General features: G+C 41.2%; 1 protein-coding gene across 1 annotated transcript; it reads right to left on the reverse strand.

Moving 5' to 3' along the window:
• Positions 1 to 717: 717 nt before the first annotated feature.
• LOC135206065 (trafficking protein particle complex subunit 3-like) lies at positions 718 to 18018 on the reverse strand. Its single transcript, XM_064237261.1, has 4 exons — positions 17871 to 18018; positions 13158 to 13352; positions 3846 to 4028; positions 718 to 1236 (listed from the first exon to the last, which is right to left on the reverse strand). The coding sequence occupies exons 1-4, from the start codon at positions 17910 to 17912 to the stop codon at positions 1117 to 1119; spliced, it is 540 nt and encodes a 179-aa protein (XP_064093331.1). The 5' UTR covers positions 17913 to 18018; the 3' UTR covers positions 718 to 1116.
• Positions 18019 to 21203: the final 3185 nt, after the last annotated feature.

Genomic DNA, 21203 nt, shown 5'->3' on the forward strand with positions numbered 1-21203 from the left:
ATTAGTATTTTTCATAACTACCAAACCAGTCTTGACATGGGGACAAATTCTCTAGCACCAGCTGGAGTCCAGTTAAAAATAACACAAGGAATTGGTGGCAACAAGAGTCGGCCAATAGGGGAGAAGGAGGAAGCTGCATGACCTGCCTGACCCCTGCTATGCATCATCATACAAGTTTAATTCCAGCCCTGGAAAGGATGAGGGGTGGCAGGCCATATACGTTAAGAAAGACCAAAGGGAGGTTGGTTACGAAAAATACAAATTGATTTAAAATTGTCATTTTTCATATACGTATGGAACAAACTTTGGTCTTGACGTATGGAACTTACTTTTGGAGGGAGGAAACACTTTATTATACTTCAAAATCTCCTTTAGGCAGCAAATACCAACATACTGCACACTAACCAAGAGGTGGTTTCTGTAATAATTCATCACCACTTACCCTGAAAGTCAAATGATTTGTCTTTCTCCTACTGGGGCCCACATATATTAATCATTCAAAAATTATGCTCCAGAGTACTGAAGCCCAAAATAAGGTCCAGCTATGCCATATATTCACAGAGATGCCTTATCTCCCATTGGTGTGAGATTTGCTGTAATTACTCTATAGAAAACAAAGAGCTACCCTTAACCTGATGCACATAAGTTTATACTTAGACATTTGAATCACATATGAGTCATAATTACCGAGGCCATAATGCAATTCAAAAGACTACCAAGCAAATAACAGTATTTATTACATAAAAATAACAAGAACTATTAATGTGTTTTATGTAATTTAATGGTAATATCATCAAAACGCACATGTAATATCAATTATGATGCACAATCCTGAATAATCATTTACAACACACCATGTACTCTACAATAACTGTACACCAAAGTTGATGTATAGAAAAATTCCTAATGAATAGTGGTTCTTTGACTTACAAACAAGACTTAAATTATCAAATTTCAAAGTTAGTGATAGTATTATCAACTAAATTGAACCAACAACAACCTCAAAATCTGTGTGCTAACTGCTAAGTAAGAGTGTTTACTGCAAATGGAAAGAATATATCTAACCTATAAAAATCCTGAACAGACAGTGGAATACTATAAACAAGGACATATGCCTTAATCTTCTCCAGCAGGTATAGCATCTTCAATTCTCTTAATGAACTTCACTCTGATCTCGGTCACGTTGTCACCTTTCAGCTGATCAGCAATAAACCACACCATTACCTCCAACTGAACCTGTTGATGGCAACGTAATATTTAGCATAACCTGTCACAACAATAATTTTAGCAAGTCTAGGATTGGCAGGAGACATTTCAGCACTGGGCTAACATTTTATACAGATTATTAATGACATAACGTTAAAAGCCAAAAGCTGCTTAAATATCCTTGATGAATAACACGGAAAGATCTAACAAAATGCCTATAAAAAATGAGCTGCACATATTAACACTAACTCTGCATATATGTTAAATATTAACAAAGTGGTTCCTGTGAGATGAATGCAAAACTCTGAAGGCCAGTGGGAAACAGGTATAACTGTGTAGGAAAATAAAAATTATATATAGTGTATTGTAAACAAAATAAAAACTCAGAAAGGGAAATTTTCACTTATTCACTAAAGCAGGTAAAGTAAAATATCCAACTTGGGGCATGTTGGATATTACAGTTTCTCATCACATGCCCAAATCAATATTCTGGTCCTATGGTTGAGGAGAAATGCATGCCAACTTACTTCAACACAGCTTTATGCTACCCTCTGCCAAATGCTTTGCATATATCAAAAGCAGAAGCAAAAGATTTTGTAAAGTTCCACATAATTCCCAAATCATCATTAAAAGAGATAAGAATGGCCAATGACTGTTCTTGCTTTCGATGTTCTGAAAGAGAGGTAGCTTCAAACATTGTCGTTTTAACGTGATACCTAAGCGAAGTTTAAAATAATAACTGTCTGTGGAAGTTGGAAGCAATTGTAATATACTTTAAAAATTTTATTTTCTACCTACTATTGACATGGCCTGAAAGTTTTAGAGAAGATTGGGTTGACATAATCTAAGTGAAGTTTAACAGAAGGATAATTAGAAGCACAGTCCCATATTGCGGTAATTTTTAAATTTTTATTTTTTTACATCAACAGGTCTACTGAATGTGTGAAGCGAACACCGAATTGCTTCGCCAATAAGTGGCGCTCAAAACAAAATGTCTTTGATTGCCATATTCTTGTGCAAAACCAAGCATATATAACTAGGTAAATTTTGGTAAATGATAAAAATAGGATGAATTGTACAATGTGAATAGGATGAATTGTACAATGTGATGTCAATGTATGGAGGTAGATATTACCTTGAGGAATATGGCAGACTATTCAAGATATGTGCTGACAAATAAAAAATTCTTACTGGTTACAAAATGCTCAACAGTTAGGTATGTAGTTGGTTGCCCAAGGCACCGTCCACCAACTAAAATATTACCACTATTCTAAGAATAACCAGACAGTGAAGTTGGATTTCTTTCTATACATGCAGGTTTTATTCCTTTGCCTACACAACCATTTAGTCTGGTATATTCTCAACAAATTCTCCTCTTTCCATACATTCTAACAACACTGAATGTGCTACCTTCAGCTTGTGGGTTACACACTGAAAATGAATTAATGATCTGTCAATAGTCAACCCCAAGCACAGACAAAATGAAGGTTCAGCTTGTCATAAAGGCATATGGAACTCATAAAAAGGATAAGAGCAGGAAAACTAATCTTCTCCAAAAAATATGCTCCTAGTAGCTCTTAAGTAGCCATTGAGAGCAAAGAATCTTCCAGGAAAGTAGAAATTATTAAGTAAGTTGACAAAAAAACCAGGAAAGTGGAAATACCAGCTAGAAAAATTAGAAACTTGTTGAGTCATGAACAAATGGTACAACACCAGGTAGCAGGCACTAACACAATTAGTAGTGACAAGGAAAACTAATCATTCAAGTGGAATGGAAGCAACAATGGACACAAAGATGACGTTAGAAATGGGATGAATAAAAAAAATAATGAAGATTACAATAATCTTAGTTAAAAAGGTAATGCACCTGTTCACAGTATACTGCCCTTACCTCAGTGTGGAAATGTACGAAATTTGGGAAAGGTCACGAGACAGTGGCAAAAGTATCTCAGTAAGAGGGGCAGAGCAACAGGTTAAATGTCAGCCAAAAGGTAATCTGGTAGGCAGAAGTATCTTGGATACAGGGTAAACCAGTAGATAGAAGTGTCTCAGTCAAAGGGTAAACCAACAGGCAGAAACGTCTTAGTCAGAAAGTAAACAAGTGAGCAAAAAGTGTCTCTGTCAAAGGGTTAACCGACAGGAAAAGACCTAAATGGCCATGCAACAACAGAATAGATTTTGAGGATATGATGGAAATACATAGCTTGAGAGAAACTAAGAGGGAGAAGCAATACTGGAATTCCACCAAAGTCAAGGATTATAATTGGTAAACTAAGTTTTTAAGAAGCACAAAGGGGAGCTGATAGCATACGAGGGTGGAGAAGCTGAAACGAAAATTTACTATGATAAAAAGTACAGACAACTGCTATACCATGTAATGTAAGCATAACTAAATGGAGACTGCTGCAAGTTGAAAAAGAGGTAGCCAAAAGATTAAACACAGAAGATAGAGTTGTTCACACCTAAACTTGTAAGGCGACATAACTTTATAACATAAATGATATTGATATATAGTAAAATGATAAATTGTATTTTATCCGATAACACTCAGCATGAGAGAGAGGTTACAATTAGTAAAAAAATAATACCTGTCTTGCATAAAGCTTTTCAAATAAATATAAAACTAACTAAATGCTTACCATTTCACATGCTCCCCGTATAACACCTGCAAGAATATTGGAATAACGAAGACCAAGGTAATTGTCAGGGAGCTCAACAAATTCTGCCAATGGATTTGTGTCTAAAACAACTGAGAATTCATCTCCTCCTGGACTCCAACTGCCAATACTTGGTGATACACCTAGGTACAACTTGAATGCTTGCTGGAAGAAAAAAAATCATAAGATTATCAAAACCAAACTGATACACCAATTACTGTACTTCAAAAACTACTGCAAAATCAATCAAGAGTATAGACAAACCCAAAAAAGTTTGAGTTCCATATCACCATTAATTTTCAGCAGGTAACTATTTTCATATTTAAAATGTAATACAGCATCATTATAAAAGATCATTTTAATATTGGAATAAGCATTCAAATCTACATCTGAATTTCTCTGCTACTGTGATTATGGAAAGCAAAACTGGGCAACAAGTATTTTACCTATTTGTTAAGATGTACTGTAAAGTAATGGCGAACAGATTCTTCACATTAAAAGACTTGTACTACAAAGGGCCCAGGATATATGAAATTTCTGCTCTTGATGACTATGCACTACTGCCATCTTCTCTTGACAGTCTGTGAGTGTAACTAAATGCTCTGGCATCAATAATTAAATAAAAAAAAATTGACCATGTTCCATTTGTCTCAGTGTTCTAAAATGAAAATGAATGAACTTATCTGCTGAATAACTAAGCTGCAATAAAAATTCTAATTGTTTTTTTAAAATATCCTCCCTTACATAATCAAACAACACTCACCTAAACGGATCCTTTTTTAAATAATGGTGTTCTTTTATGCTAAAATTAAAAACTATTAAAATTAATTATTTTAGATCACTGTACTTACAGTGGCAGATGCATAACAAAGTACAGGTAATAAACTCTTATTTCACAGATACAAACATGCTACTTTAATGATGCTTACAGCAGACACAGTGAATGGTGCATTTTTTACTAAAGACACATCTTGACAATGATAGAAACCTCTTGTTACAAGCTTCTACATCAAAGTCTGAAATATCTTGCTTCAACTCATGCCTCTTACCCATAGATGTATGCTAATAGAAAAGGAAAAAAATCACTGAGTAAAAGAAAGATATCTGTACACAATACCCAAAATTACTTAAGTATTTAGTTTTCATGTTAGTTACTTTATTCACTACAGCATACCTCTTAAGAGTTTGGGTGGTTCACTCTGAAGAAATACTGGTAATGACAATAATTTGGAGATACTTTAGTATGCACAAAATAGGATCCTGTATCCATCCCTTACTGAAGGACATTCCATGGGTCTGTTGCGAGTGCCTTTGAAGTTCCCCAGGTTTTCTGGAAATATTTTCTACTTGGAACGTTTAAGCTGAAGTCACTTTCCACCACTCAATATTCAAAGACTAGTCCAGTCAGCTCCATGCGAGTAAAGATGTAACTCAGATGTCTGGTAAAACAACCTCAATATAACCGCCCTTCTCCTTACTTCTCTAATGTGCAAGAAAAACTGGATACAATACAGTTTCTTTATACGTACCAGCATCTTGCCTTTCTTCCATTTATTTTCAAAAGATTCTCTAATCTTAGTTATTTCATCTCACACATCCAAGTGTGAGAAAATATGGACTTCAACATAACCCAAAGCACCTAACATCTGCATATAATATCTGTTGCAAGAACATAAAATTTTCATGGGAAACAGCAATCCAGCGCACCTAGCATACGTCCTCTATCAGCCAACCTGACCTTGGTAGTGTGGTGATAACTAGTACTAAGCCTTAAAGCAACTCCAATTACATCTCATCATCACAAACATCTTGTAGTAAACCACACTCAAAAAGGGAAAAGAAAGTAACTTCAGTAACATCACAGAAGTGTGCATAACTCCCACAGCCACTAGCCCTTGTGACACAGCAATGGAAATCTAGGTTAAACAACATATCACCATTGCAATGAATGAAAATAATGGTGCATAAAACAATAAGACACTGATTTAAAACCAGCATGGTTATTTGAAATTTATAAAAAGCACCATCTTATAAAAGAGACGAATGAGACATAATAAAAAATATTTGTTCGCTCTGTCCTAAAGAAATCAGGACTAAAGACTGACCTTTGTTTGACCAGGAACACTATTATATACAAACCAGTTTCAATATTTATATGAAAATATTGCATAACCTGGGCACTGGTGAAGGTTGCCATTCAGCAAACAATTTGAAAAAATGCTACAAGACATAACCATGACTCATTTTTGTTGATCCAAGTTCAATCTTCCCACTTTAGATCTGTCTCAATTACTCTGTCCCTCTTGGGTAAGCCTTACTCACTAGTTACTAAGAAAAAATTGGCACTTTAAAACTTGATGAAAGTTCTGGTCCTTGGAGACAAAGTAATAGCTTATGTGCAAGACTACTGTAACAGTACTATATTTCGAAGATTACAGGCAGTACTGGGTAGCAGGGATCTAAAAAAAATATAGGAATCAATGTTTTTTGCTCAATTTGCAATAAATATGATATTGTAATGATACAATTAAGTTTGTTCATACTTACCTGGCAGATATATATAGCTGTATTTTTCCGAATCCGACAGAAATTTAACACTTACGACACACGCAGTGGGAGTCAGGTGGTTAGTACCCATTCCCGCCGCTGGGAGGCGGGTATCAGGAATCATTCCCATTTTCTATTCATAATTTTTTATTTCCACTGTCTCCTGAGGGGAGGTGGTGGGTACTTGATTATATATATCTGCCAGGTACGTTATGAACAAACTTAATTGTATCATTACAATATCATTTTGTTCATGAAACTTACCTGTCCGATATATATATAGCTGAATCCCACCTTTGGTGGTGGGAGTAGACAGATAGAAGATTTTGGAAACATATATATGCAGATAATTGATATCTTGATTCCTTACCTGTTAGCATAGCTGACTTCGAGGTTACTGCCGCGTAAGTCTGCTTGTGCTACTAGAGTTGCAGCGAGGTAGAGACCTAAATAGCTGTGCACTCCAGTGATCTGTCAACAGGGGGCGACCACGAACGTGACTGACCATAGACCATACAAATGAGGGCAACGAAGTAAAAACCAAACCACCTGGCGTAGCCTACCAAAAGTATCCCACATAGACTAAGCTAATGGAAGGGAGATCCGCCGCAGGCGGTCAACACCACAACCATAACACAAGTTAAAAACTCCCCTAAACCATTAAAGGATAGGATGAGCGCTACCTCCTGCCCCCAAACAGTGTCTGCAGCGACGTATGGTCCTAGCGAGTAACAATTTTCGTATGTTGCTTTCACCTCCCGCAGTAGTGTGAAGCGAACACCGAATTGCTTCGCCAATAAGTGGCGCTCAAAATGTCTTTGATTGCCATATTCTTGTGAAAAGCCACCGAAGTAGCAATAGCCCTCAACTCGTGGGCTTTCACTTTCAGAAGCTCCATGTCACTTTCACCACACTTTTCATGGGCTTCCTTAACCGTACTTCTTAAGAAGAACGCCAGTGCATTCTTCGACATCGGAAGATCTGGTTTTTTCACAGAGCACCACAAGTTCTCCGAAGAACCTCTGCATGCTCTGGTTCTCTGCAAATAAAACTTGAGAGCCCTGACAGGACACAGGACTCTCTCAGCTTCAGGTCCCACTAGCTCCGACAACCCCTTGATCTCGAACGTTCTCGGCCAAGGGTTGGAAGGGTTCTCGTTCTTTGCCAAGAACGTAGGACTTAAGGAACAAACTGCACTATGATCCTTGAACCCAATATGCTTGCTTATGACTTGAATTTCGCTAACCCTCTTCGCCGTCGCCAGAGCGGTTAGGAAAATAGTCTTCTTAGTAAGATTCCTAAGCGAGGCTAAATGGAGCGGTTCAAATTGACTCGGACATGAGGAACTTCAGTACCACGTCTAAGTTCCCACGATGGTACCTTAGGTTGGAGAACTTTCACAGTCTCAAATGATCTAATGAGATCATGAATGTCTTTATCATTCGCTAAGTCGAGTCCTCTATGTCTGGAAGGACCAACAGAAAAGCACGCTTCTGTAGCCTTTAAGTCGTGGGAACGGCTAGTTTCGCTTCTTTCCTAAGATGAAGAAGGAAATCTGCTATCTGGCTCACAGAGGTTGAGGTGGAGGAAATGCCCTTCCTTCTGCACCAACTTCTAAAGACACCCACTTTGATTGGTAAACTGCGACTGAGGAGGGCCTCCTTGCGTTGGCAATCGCCGTTGCCACAGGTCTTGAAAAACCCCTCGCTCTGGCCAACTTCTTGATAGTCTGAACGCAGTCAGACTCAGAGCGGGGAGGTTTTTGTGGTACCTCTCGAAGTGGGGCTGTCTGAGTAGATCTTTCCTTAGGGGCAGAGTCCTCGGAAAGTCTATTAGGAAGGACATCACCTCCGTGAACCAGTCGGCCGCTGGCCAGAAGGGGGCGATGAGGGTTCACTCTCGCTCCTTCTGATGCAGCGAACTTCCTCATTACTTCCCCGAGTATTTTGAATGGGGGAAAAGACGTAAGTCTAGTCCCGACCAATTCCACAGTAGGGCGTCTACTGCCACTGCTCCCGGGTCCAGAACTGGGGAGCAATACAGCGGAAGTCTCTTCGTTCGGGAATTGTTGCGAAAACGTCCACATGAGGACGTCCCCACAGCTTCCATACGCCTGGCATACTTCCTGATGAAGGGTCCCATTCCGTCGGCAGAAGCTGTCCTTGCCGACTGAGAAGGTCCGCTCTGCACGTTTTCCACGCCTGACACAAACCTTGTCAGAATCGTGACGTTTTGCGCCTTCGCCCACATCAGGATATTCCTCGCGATGACGAACAGAGAATGAGAGTGAGTTCCCCCCTGTTTCCTGAGGTATGCCAAGGCTGTGGTGTTGTCCGAGTTTATCTGAACCACTTTGCTGGAGACTTCCTCCTCGAAGAACCTCAGAGCGAGGTAACCGCTGAGACTTCTTTTAGATTGATGTGCCAGGACACCTGTTCCCCTCTCCAGGTGCCTGACACTTCTCTCCCTCCCAGTGTTGCTCCCCAACCGGTGGAGGACGCGTCGGAGAACAACACTAGGTCGGGGTTCCGAAGCTTGAGCGAAAGACCTTCCGCAAGCTTCTTTGGATCCAACCACCATTTGAGGTGCTTTTTTCACTTCTTCCGTCAAAAGCAAGACCTCTTCTAGATCCTGTTTTTTTTGCGTGACCAATTGCTTGAGAGGAAGAACTGAAGTGGTCGGAGGTGCAACCTTCCCAGAGAAACAAACTTCTCCAGTGAGGAAATGGTCCCAGCAGACTCATCCATTCCCTCACCGAGCATGTTTCCTTCCCCAGAAAGGCCGACACTTTGTCCAGGCATTGAAGTTGTCGCCCCTGGGACGGAAAAAGCCCGAAAAGCCACTGATGTCCATCTGAATCCCCAGATAGACTAAGGATTGAGAAGGAGTCAGATGCGACTTCTCGAGATTCACCAGAAGTCCCCACAGGGACTTCGCTAACGACAGAGTCGTGTGCAGGTCCTTCAGACACCTGTCTGGCGATGAGGCTCGAATAAGCCAGTCGTCTAGGTAGAGAGAGATCCTTATATCCGCAAGATGGAGCCACCTCGCAACGTTCTTCATAAGAACGGTGAAACACCATCGGCGCCGTGCTGAGACCGAAGCAGAGTGCCCTGAATTGGAAATCTTCCCTTTCAGGACAAACGCAGGTATTTCCTTGAACGGGGATGGATGGGGACGTGAAAGTATGCGTCCTGAAGTCTAACGAGACCATCCAATCCCCCGGTCTTAAGCTGCAAGCACGGATTGAGGTGTCTCCATCTTGAACTTTATCGCTTGGTAACGAAGCGATTCAGACTGCTGACATCCGAAAACGGGGCGCCACCCCCTGACTGCTTCGGCACTAGGAACAGACGGTTGTAGAACCCCGGAGAACTACCGGTCGAAGACTTGTTCCACTGCCTGCTTCTCGATCATTTGATCTAATAGATCGTGAAGCACTGTCTGTTTTTCTCCCTGATACGACGGAGACAAATCCTTTGGTGTCGAAGACACGCGGGGGTAACGACAGGAAAGGAATTCTGTACCCCTTCTTGACGATGTCCAGAGACCAAGCGTCGGCACCTCTCTCTTCCCAAGCTTCCGCGAAATGTAGAAGTCTGGCTCCTACCGGTGTCTGAAGGACTTCCCTCTCACTTCTTGCTCTTGGAAGGAGCGGGAGTCTTGCCTCTGAAAGAGCCTCTTCCTCGAGGGGCTGGCTTCGAGGAAGAAGCGGTCCGAAAGGGCTTCGACTTCTTCAAAGCAGAGACCAGAAGCCGAAGAAGTAGCAGGCTTCCTAGAAAGACTGAGCCAGAAGGTCTTGAGTTGCTTTCTCCTGGAGACTGGCTGCTATGTCCTTTACCATAGACTGGGGGAAGAGATGTTCTGAGAAAGGCGCGAAAAGAAGATCCGCTTTTTGCGCTGGTGAGACCGATTTTGCAGTGAAATTGCAAAAAAGTGCTCTTTTCTTAAGCAGTCCCGTGCTGAAATGAGCAGCCAATTCCTCAGAACCATCCCTGACGGCCTTGTCCATGCAAGACAATACACTGGACAGCTCCCCCAGAGTGATGGAATCAGAACTCCTGGACCTGGCATCCAATACCCCCAGGCACCAGTCAAGAAAATTAAAGACCTCTAGTGTCCTGAAGAGGCCTTTAAGGTGAAAGTCTAACTCGCTATGGTGGCCACGAGACCTTCGAGGAAGACAAAAAGATCTTCTGGTGGCGTCTAACAATGCTACCAAAGTCTCCTTGAGCTGAGGCTGGAAGCTTAACTCCGACGTTTTTCTCCCGTCTCATACCATACCAGCTTTGCCACCAAGTCTTGAAGGTGGTAAAGCGAAAGAAGTTCTTGCCTGAAGGGGTTTCCTCCTCTTTTCCATCCAATCATGGACCTTTCTAAAAGCTTGCTTCGTAGAAAGCGACTTCTTCATCCTCACAAAGCCCGAGATCTTAGCGCTTTGGAAGACGAAAACTGAGAGGGTAGGAGTACGTGGAGCTTCAGGTTGGAAGGTTGCTGCAAAGACTGACTGAAGTAAACGAGTCAAAACCTTGTAGTCCGTCGAAACTGGAGCCAACTGCTGTTCTTCGTCCCTTTCGACGAAAGCGTCACTAACTTCTCTTCAGACACTGGAGAAGTCGGAGGAAGTAAAGAAGAGTCCCGAGCTTTCTCAAAAGAGAAAGAACGGCGAACAGGAAGAGTTCCCAGCCTCCGCTTGTGCTTGCGGAAGTGGAAAACTGACGTCCGTATGCGCGCGTTTTGCGTCCGAAGCCAATCTACTGGCGCCGACAGAAGCGCGCTCAAACTCCACAGGTGTACACCTGGCGTCCACTTGTGCGCGCTGAGTGTCCACAGGTGCGCGCCGAGCGTCCGATGCCTCGCCGAGCGTCCACTGATGCTCGCCGAGCGTCCACTGATGCGCGCCGAGCGTCACTGGTGCGCGCCGAGCGTCCACTGGTGCGCGCCGAGCGTCCACTGGTGCGCAGCCGAGCGTCCACTAACACTCGCTGAGCGTCCACTGGCGCTCGCGAAACTTGCACCGAGTCACGTTTCGGCGTCCACTAAAGCGCGTTTGACTTTCGCAGAAGCGCGTTCTGCATCTAAAGAGAAACTCGCTTCTTATCCACAAGTTTTCGTATCAGCGGAAACAACCGCTTCACGAGAGCGAGAAACGAATTTCTCGCCTCCTCTAGAAAGTTTGCTGGGGAGCAGGACTAACTCTAGAGGGAGACTCAAACGGAGAGAGAGACGAGCGAGGAGAGGGAGAGGGAGAACGCCTCGACCCTCTTCACAGGAAGGTTGTCATCCTTACGGCGACGTGGAGCAGTCTTTCTCGAAGGAAAAACATCTCGAAGTTGCTGCTGAGAGACTGAAGAATCTTGCTTGTAGGTGAAGCCTCCTTTTCTGGGGAGGGGGCTGACCTGTGAGCAGGAGAGCGGCGAGGGGACGCCTTCTTGCTACTCCCAGGAACCGCCGCTTCACGCACCATTAGAGCGACTGCGGCGCTCGAAAGAAACATCTAGGGAAGACTCCGCCTCCGACGAATCCTTACGCTTCTTCTGCGGAGGAAAAGCAGCAAACGCACTATCAGGCGACGAGCAAAGTTCCGGAGAACAACTTGGACGTTGAAGCGTCCCGAACGCGAGCCGTCCTTTTCAGCGGACGTGATGCGGTATGAGAGCTCCACCCCTTGCGCGGGGAGGAAGCTTCAGAAGAAGAAAAGCACTCCTTGAGAAGACGTGCACGCGCACGCTCCTTGGCAGTCTGGGTATGTTTCGTCAGAAGCTGCCGAAGGCACGCCAGATCGGTGGGGGTTTCCTCGTAACCCTCCTTCGACTTTCGACATGCTCTCTCCCCGTAATCTGGGAGTCAAGCAGAGGTCTAGGTCTAGAGGCGAAATGAGGGCCGATCTGACGCACCCTCCACTACACAAGGGGCACTTTCACTGCACTTTTCTTCACTTTTGCTCTCCAGAAGCTAACACTTTTGATTCTAAGTTACGAATCGATTCAAGAATTAGCGATAACGTATTACCTTCTACCGACACTGTCTCAGGGGCCGGAGGCAACACTACAGGGGTAGGAGCATAATCTACAGAAGGAGGGTTAGCAGGAGAATAATTTAAATCTTGCCTACCTGAAACACTCCTGGAGGAAGACCTCCTTAACCTATCTCGTTCAAGTTTTCTTAAGATAGGTTTTCATACGCCTTCCATTCCGACTCTGTTAGTCTTTCACACTCCTTACAACGACTTTCAAACGTACATTCATTCCCCCTGCACACTTTACAAACAGAATGTGGGTCTACTGAAGCTTTCAGTAGCCTACCTCTACATTCAGGCCATCGAACAAAAAATCTAGCGCTAGTAGAACTAGACCCTGACATCTTGATCAAAGAAAATTCAAAATTCAATACCAAAATCAAATTCAAACCAAAGTCAACGTGTGCCAAGCCACCGATCCAATTCAGATACCAAAGAAAAACCAAAGGGATACTCAAGTAGCTAGTAAGTTTCCAAAATCTGGACGGAGGTGCTGCAAACAGGTGTTTCCAGCACCGGCGACAGAAAAATTATGAATAGAAAATGGGAATGATTCCTGATACCCGCCCCCTCCCAGCGGCGGGAATGGTACTAACCACCTGACTCCCACTGCGTGTGTCGTAAGTGTTAAATTTCTGTCGGATTCGGAAAAAAAAATACAGCTATATATAATATCTGACAGGTAGTTTCATGAACAAACAGTGACATAGAATAAATACAACACTCACCTGAATCTTATCAGCTGTATCTCTTAGGTCATAGCATCGACCTGGGTTAGCTCGTGCGAGGAAATCTTCAATAAGACGCATTCCAATGTTGTAACCCATGCGTTCAAGCTGTCTGTTTACATCATCTACATTTTCGTAATCTTGCAATAATTGGGCAACTAAGGACCCATATGTGAGGGTGAACAATTCTCCACTCTGCAAGGAAGGCAGTCTCCTGTATAATTACATCTATATAATGATACAGTTTTCCCTAGGGGTTACCAATATATGGTAGGAATACAAAGTTGTAATAGTTTAAATAAGCATGTGCATTGAAAATAAATGTCCAATTTATCAAATCACAATCAAAAGTGATGAATAACTATACTACAGTATTTCATGTGACACGTCACTGGTTTCTTAGCTTTAAGCGGAGATTTATATATTGCACTAGTTTTACACATTTAACTAAAAAGGACTGTAGGAGCTATGAAATGGACCAAAACTTCCAGAATTATCAGGATGCTATTATTACTCATCCTCAATTCTGATGTGATAAGCATGGGAACAAACGGAATTATGCATTAAAAGTTGTAATTAATTCGGGCCAGCCCTATGAGAGCTGAAAGTCAGCTCAGTGGTCTGGTTAAACTAATTTTATAATAATAATTCTAGAATATTCATAAAAGTTAATTTAGTAAAACTACTCAGATATAACTCTATTTATTACAATATGAGGAGCAAAATAAAAGTGGTGAAATTGGACAGCTATGTGAGAAGACTAAAAGAAATGGATGATACAGGTTGATACAGACAGGATATAGGAATGATAAAGGTTGGTACAAACAGGATAAAGTGCAATTATGTAAAATGGCAACAGAAGGCAACCATGAAAAAAAAAAATTTAAAAAGACCCTTTCTGTATTTTGGTTATAAATAATTGGCACTGATTTTGATATAAAATAACATCTTGAATCTGACTGAATGTTTCTTACTTTCATTTTGGTAGCAAATTAGTAAAGATACTGGAACCACCTACATCCTACAATCATGGGGACCAAAGGAGAAAAAGATTTATTATGGGGGGGAAGAATAAATGTGAAATACAGGATGTGTTATAAATTCCCTAGGACATTTCTGCAAGATCTGATTCTGATTAAGGTAAGGTCATCGAATGTTTTTAAAGTGACACCATGCACTACCTAAGTTAGGAACTGGTGACTTGAGTAATGTTAGTTGGAGGTTCCATTCAGAGTAATGACCTGGCATCCTGTCACAATATTTTTAATTTTAATTTACATTGCCCAACATTTCGTTAGGTTGGTTGGGTGCGGGGTCCACAGCCACTGATAAACTAAGGATCAATAGCCCTAAATGAAGTTTAGGTTGTAACTCTATTGTTTAATTTACATTACAATAGGTTAGGTTAGGTGGCTAGGTTTGGATCTAATGCCCTGGGTTAGGTTAGACTAAATAAATCTTTATACTTTACTCATTCTGTATTTATCCTGAAGTCAAAATCTCTGCTTCCACAAAGTGGTCCTCCATAATTGCAAGATATAAGGGGGGTGGAAGTCCAGTATCTCTAAAACTACATAAATGAACCTCAGAAGCATTCAAAGGCCACAATGAAACATAAGGAAATCATATCTTCTACCCAGAATAAGAATATGGTTTAAAATCATAATCAAATCTAAAATGAATATCAAAAACATTCAATGCATTCATGAAACAACGGATAAATATCATAGGCTATGGTAAAACTGAAGACTACTACCGCAGCCTGGTTCCTGCTAATCGACAATCAAACTTTTTACTGCCTATCATTTTTATGCCTTTGTTTATATTTATATTTACCATAACCTGTTTATGTTTTAATGTTCATTTCCAAGGGGCTGATAACATAATGCCCATTTTGCAGGTAGTTATCAACCAGAGGGGTATCGTAGTAGTACCTACTCTTCAGTTTTACCAGTACCTTATATTTTCAACTCCAGATTCAGATTAAGATGAATTTCAAATGATAATTTACCCAAATGAATGTCAGATTCATTAAACTGGAGCGCCTACAGTTTAGTTGGCCAAGAGTATCACCAGCTAGATAATTGGTGGACAAATACAAACAAGATGGCGCACATGTGTTTTGGCGCGATTTTTGAAAACGTGCTGTAATAGATTATAGAAAAGCCTAAACCAAACGAACCAACCTAACCTGACTTAGGGCGCGTGCCCTAACCTGGCCAGGGGGCTTTGCCCCCCGGACCCCCCAAGTATAGTAACAATGATTGTGACCTAACCAAACAAATCAACCTAATCTGACTTTAGGTGCGTGCCCTAACCTGGCCAGGGGGCTTTGCCCCCCTGGACCCCCAAGCATAGTAATAATGATTGTGACCTAACCAAACGAACCAACCTAACCTGACTTAGGGCACAAAACTGTCTTCCTCTTTCACAAGGCTCACTGTTCCCTCTTTGCAGTGTTCATACTGACCACTAAAATAGCCTAAAAGGCCACTTTTGAAAAGGAATAAACGTAACACGTCAACAACAACACGAACTTGATCAAGTCCAAAAACGTACCCGGATTAGCAGCAGCAAAACCAACGTGTGACGGACAGGATGAGGAGCAGACGGTGACGCCATGTTGACCGTTTTGAATGGTCGCGCCTCGTGGGTCTGGTAGGTCTTACCTACCTTGGTGGAGAGATTATGGGCTGGGCAAAAGGTGTTGCACGGCCTGGCCAACTAAACTGTAAACTACCCATGGATAAACAATCACGGACGATCTTTCGTCATCACGCTAGCCAGGCCTTACTCACTTGATATTTAATTGGTGAAACAAGAATACAATTACAACTCTAAGCATACCATTCAAAAGATCGAAGTTTCGTCAACATAATGTGATATATGACAGCCCCATACGCACTAAATAAGCATGTGACGCTCTTCATAAATTATGTTTTCAAGGCAGTTTTGAAATCCAATAGGCGGCAATCGTGAGGCTGGCCGGTCTAACCACAGACAATCTACCATCTTTCCCAGCCTTCCCAGCACTTATTTGAACAATGTTAACGTATATATGTAACGTTTATTGATCTTACTCAAGACTGCAGTTGTAATTAGCAAAATAAAACAACATTTTGTTGCCTATATTAGTGAAAGTATGAAACTTTCTATTCCCAGGGTCATGGTTTGAACTGAATTCATTTTTACCTTGTAATCGGTGGTTTTATCCTTACTGCCATCACAACTGAAACTCCACAGTGCTTATTTGATTGTAATTATACATATTTTGGTCTTAATTCACTCCACATTGCACTTGAACCACGTTGCTGTTCCTGGTTCCTAAGTAGTACTCACTCCGCAAACACAGTTACGTGCAGCAGACGACAACACTGATTATGGGTGCAAAGCTTTATTCCCCTAATTGTTTACTTTATTCATTATTTAGTTTAACTTTACTTCACAATGTTTATTCAATTCATGTCTATTATCCCTTTTTTGCCACCAAATTAACCCCGAAAAATTACAAATATTTCGGATATATACTTACGAGCAGACAATGCAAGGAAAAATTACTCATCATTGCCAATCTAGCCGATGCATTTACAAACTGTTTCCATAAATTCGAGTTGTCATAGTAATGCAGTAATGATAAAATTGCTGTACTATATATATACTACAAATAGATACCCTAATTTCACTTATTTCCCCGGTTTTGTGTAAGTCTCATACCCAGTTTGGAGGGTAAACACATACCAATTGACAACACTGATAAACAATTGAAGAGCACAAAACGCCGCAAAGAATGCCATAGTCCCCTTCGATAAGTATGGTTAGAGGTCGGGTGTACGATCGTTGTGATGAAAGTGCCCCAGCGTCTATGGGTACAAGTGGTGTGCGGATTTAGCACAGGAAATGGGAAGTTTATTGACACAAGCAACTCCGCAAACATCGACATGGCGTCAATCTTCCAAACATTCCGAGTTGTCCACCCTTTTCATTACCCTCTGTTTAAATCTTAAAATATGGCCTTAATTTCTACCTTTGGAGAAAATACTTACTTAGAAAGGAGAGTAGAGGTCTTTAGCTCCTTCTCTCACCAAAAACAACTCGTGACTGATGACCATCTCCGGTGTCAGGACGCGTTAAAAGTACTTTTTCGGAGGGTGGCCTAGCCGTGGTAGTCGGTAAGTTGACCAGTCCACGTGGTGTTTTACCCTAAATTTACAAGAACAAAATGGAAAAACTAATTTTCTAATGGACTTAATTAGGCCTAAGCTGTATTATACGTTATAAAATTCTACTATCCTGAACAACTAAATAGTCTTGGTCTACGTTTGGCCTTGATTAGGTCAGCGGGTCATAACTTGACCTTTGCCACATGCAGGCCTACCTACTAGGCTATGTCTATTCTACAGTAGGCAGTTTGGTTCCTGCTTAACTAAACCTATAGGCTACCTAGTAATGTTGCACAAGAATCTAGTGCCAAAAAATTTGTAAAAATAAAGACAATTATTTATTTCAGGCAAATTGAATGAATGATGGTACGATTTCTGCAATGGAAATCTACTATAGATTACAACACCTGTGGTTCACCGCCCACTTTCGATGGCTGATCTTTTAACCTTCGGCAAACACCCATTTCTTCCCCTCTAAACATACTTTAATATTTCGTTCTAATGGTGCTGCCTTAATACTCATTCTTTTTTCTAATTTATAAGACATACTTACCACTTTCTTTGGGTCATTTGCTCTCATACTCTGTCGTGACATTTTGCGATTTACGTGAAGAGTGTACTAAAAGGGACTGTCGAAGCTACCAATGATACCAATGTTACATCTGAATTCCTTGCATGATTGTGGAAAAATAAGGGTTATAACGTATCATACGTAAAATTTAACACTGAATATTACTCAATCCCCTTTCATATTGACGTTTATATCCTTATAACTTATATCAAAATTTATGTCACTAGTATAAAGTAAATAGTTTATGACACAAGCAATTGGCAAAACTGCTTGATTGTTTTGGTTCTTCTTCTTGAAGATCCTAGTCTAATACTCGCCTGTCGTAGTTCATATTTGAGACTAACTTCACGTTTTTTATATAAAAATGTTGTACCTTCCTGGGTATGAAACTGACGAGAGCGTTGTGCTCCTCTACGGAGATGCGAAAAATAAACGTACCTGACTTAATCTATGGGAGATTATACAAAATGAGAAAATAAAATCCGTTCTCTTCATTCTCCCCAATATACATATAAAAAGGCTTAAGGACGCTAGTATGCGGAATAGGAAATGCAGTCTATGAATACACATTTTAATTATTTTGTGATAATATTCTTTTTTAAAAGCAATGCTGAAAAAGAAGGATATGATATAAAAAGGGGACTGAAACAGATATTACACGCAATAAAAGGTGACACAAGCAAAATAATTATTTTAATGTACTGCAAGGAAACCAAGCACAGCAAAGTGAGGTGATGGAAAGCTCTTCGAGTCTTTAAGATGCTAAGAACCAGACACTGAAACTAAGAAAAGGCTTTATAAGTTTAGATCCAATAATAATAAAATCTGATAAATCAAGTAAGGTAGCAACCGAAGTATTACATTTCATATGTACATAAGACGCACAGGTAAAGCTGGAAAAAATGGAGTATTAAAGTTAAAAAGGTCATCGCAGACGGCAGCATAGAAATAGAATAAAAAAAAACAAAAAAACTATAAAGCACCTAAAACGAAAAGGAAAGGAAGAGCTATTCGTCTTCACAAGTCTTCCTCTCCCCACTTAAGTCGTGTCTTCTAATTCACGAAGAATCGTCGTTACACTAAGTTTTAATCTTGCGACCATATGATCTTCATCAGAGTTGATGGAAGAGCTTATCGCCAAACAGTATTTGTTTACATTTTCTGGTGATAATGCTAAAAGGATGCTCTTGTACATGTTTTCAAGTCCCGGTTCCTGTCGGTCGTGTGGCACTGCAAAAATTGACCTGTACATAACCAAACAATTAAGTCCCTAATTCTACTAATGCTTGAACATTCTGCTTCCTCGATATTTTTCTTTTCTATTATTATTATTATTATTATTATTATTATTATTATTATTATTATTATTATTATTATTATTAATGCATATAAAACAGGGAACCGAGTCGAGAACTTGAAGAAGTATTGCAAAATGTAGATGAAATAATAAACAAAGATAAAATTCAGTCTTAAAGTGATACACACCGTGAAACATCGAGAGATAAGCCCCAAAAATGAAGATAATAAGGATGAGGGTAGCCCGTTTGAAATAGGAAACTTTTAATCACGCGATTGAAGTCAAATGAAAACAATAGCATTAAACTGTTTTCTTCTTATTTCTAACATATATTTCTTTCCATCCTCAAAAATTTATCCTTGAACTCAGGTGGGCTAAAGGAACGATTCCATGCTGCCAAGGAGCAAGTTCACGAAGCTGGTAGGATTTGCTTCGAAGGGTTCAAGCTTATTTCGAGTTGTAATTCGGCCCCCACCCCCCCCCCCCCTTCCAGCCCCGCCCCCCTTCTTCTAGCTAACAACCAATGCCTTCCCCCATTCCCTGTTCTTTAACCGATGCTACGCCTCTCACAGGGTGGGAGGGGGTGCCCAATAAACTAGCCTCTCACGAGGCACAATTCAATTCAATTCTTGTCAGAGGAGGGACACTGCGTTTCAAAGAAGGGAAGGGGACGAGAGAGGAGGAAGGAGATGAAGGATTTTCCAACCTGAAGTCCAAGGATGCAATGCATCTCAAGCGATGAAAGGCATCCCGAAGGATGTCTGTCTGTCATCCTTTGGATCGCAGCCTCTTGAGCACCAACTTCGTCGGTGGTGGTCGAGATCAAAAACCCCGACACCTGAAGTGGCCTCTTAGGTAAGGAACTCACTTGTTTTCTCTCTCAGGACAAGTGCGTGAGTTGTTGGGGGGGGGGGGGGGGTGGGGGGGGGGGGGGGGGGGGGGTGGGGGGGGGGGGGGGGGGGGTGGGGGGGGGGACTTGGGGTTGGGTTGGATGGAGTGGGGGGGGGGGGGAGGGGGGGGGGAGGATTCCTTTTCGGGAAATAGCTGGTGCATTCATCATGCATGGTCTTTATGCGTCCTTCGGTAGTTATGACTCCAAAGAATGCCATATAGAGGCAATTTCTTAAATGACATGTGCAATGTGGAATGTAATAGCACTGGCTAGTTTTGATGGGCTCAAGAAAACAGAGAGATAGAGAGATAGAGAGAGAGAGAGAGAAAGACGGGACGGGGGTGGAGGAATAGAATCCACCACATTATGTCCGCAATTTGATATATGCAAAAGCTGCTAAATCTTTACCGTCTGGATGAATTTGGCTCTCAGTCTCCGAAAGACAGAAGGAAATACCGAGCGCAGATTGCATCACTTTTGTATCAGCAATCTGATATATACAAAAGTGCTAAATTCATGCTGGCGTTTCGAAGAGGATCTTCACCTACGTAAACTTGACTGAGATGATGCTCCGGTCTATTCATATGGAGACTCTTTCGAGGTTTTACAAAGGCAATGAAGCTACTTCACAGAAATCGTAGAGTAACCTATTCTTCAGTTTGAGAGGCGGTGTCCCCCACAAACACAAGGTATCAATCACGTGGTGGAAAATTAGGTTGATTTTGCTACAGCATTGAAGAGAATCTTTACCAAATCAAAATGGAGGGGGTTATGAATCGATAATCATTCTACTTAATTTACAGAGGACTTTAAAAATTTCAGCAGCGACTACATATCGGCACTTTTCCTGGTTGAGTTTCTAGAGGTTTTATTTCATTTCAAAGACTACTGAATGTCCGGGGTGCATTAAGCATATCCCGACATAGCGATGTAAAAAGTTCCTTCTGCCCAGAGGAGAGACAATTCCCAAAGAAACATATAAAAGGGGTCATAATATAAACAACTTCTTTCATAATAACTGTTTCCATTGTTTTAACTCAGTTGCTTTGCACACGCTCTCCTTTATGCCAAAAGACCATTGCAATGGGATGTAAATATTATTATTATTCATAATTAAGTCGCTGAA

Source organism: Macrobrachium nipponense, chromosome 29 (genome assembly GCF_015104395.2).
Source record: "Macrobrachium nipponense isolate FS-2020 chromosome 29, ASM1510439v2, whole genome shotgun sequence".
NCBI classification, from domain to species: Eukaryota; Metazoa; Arthropoda; class Malacostraca; order Decapoda; family Palaemonidae; genus Macrobrachium; species Macrobrachium nipponense.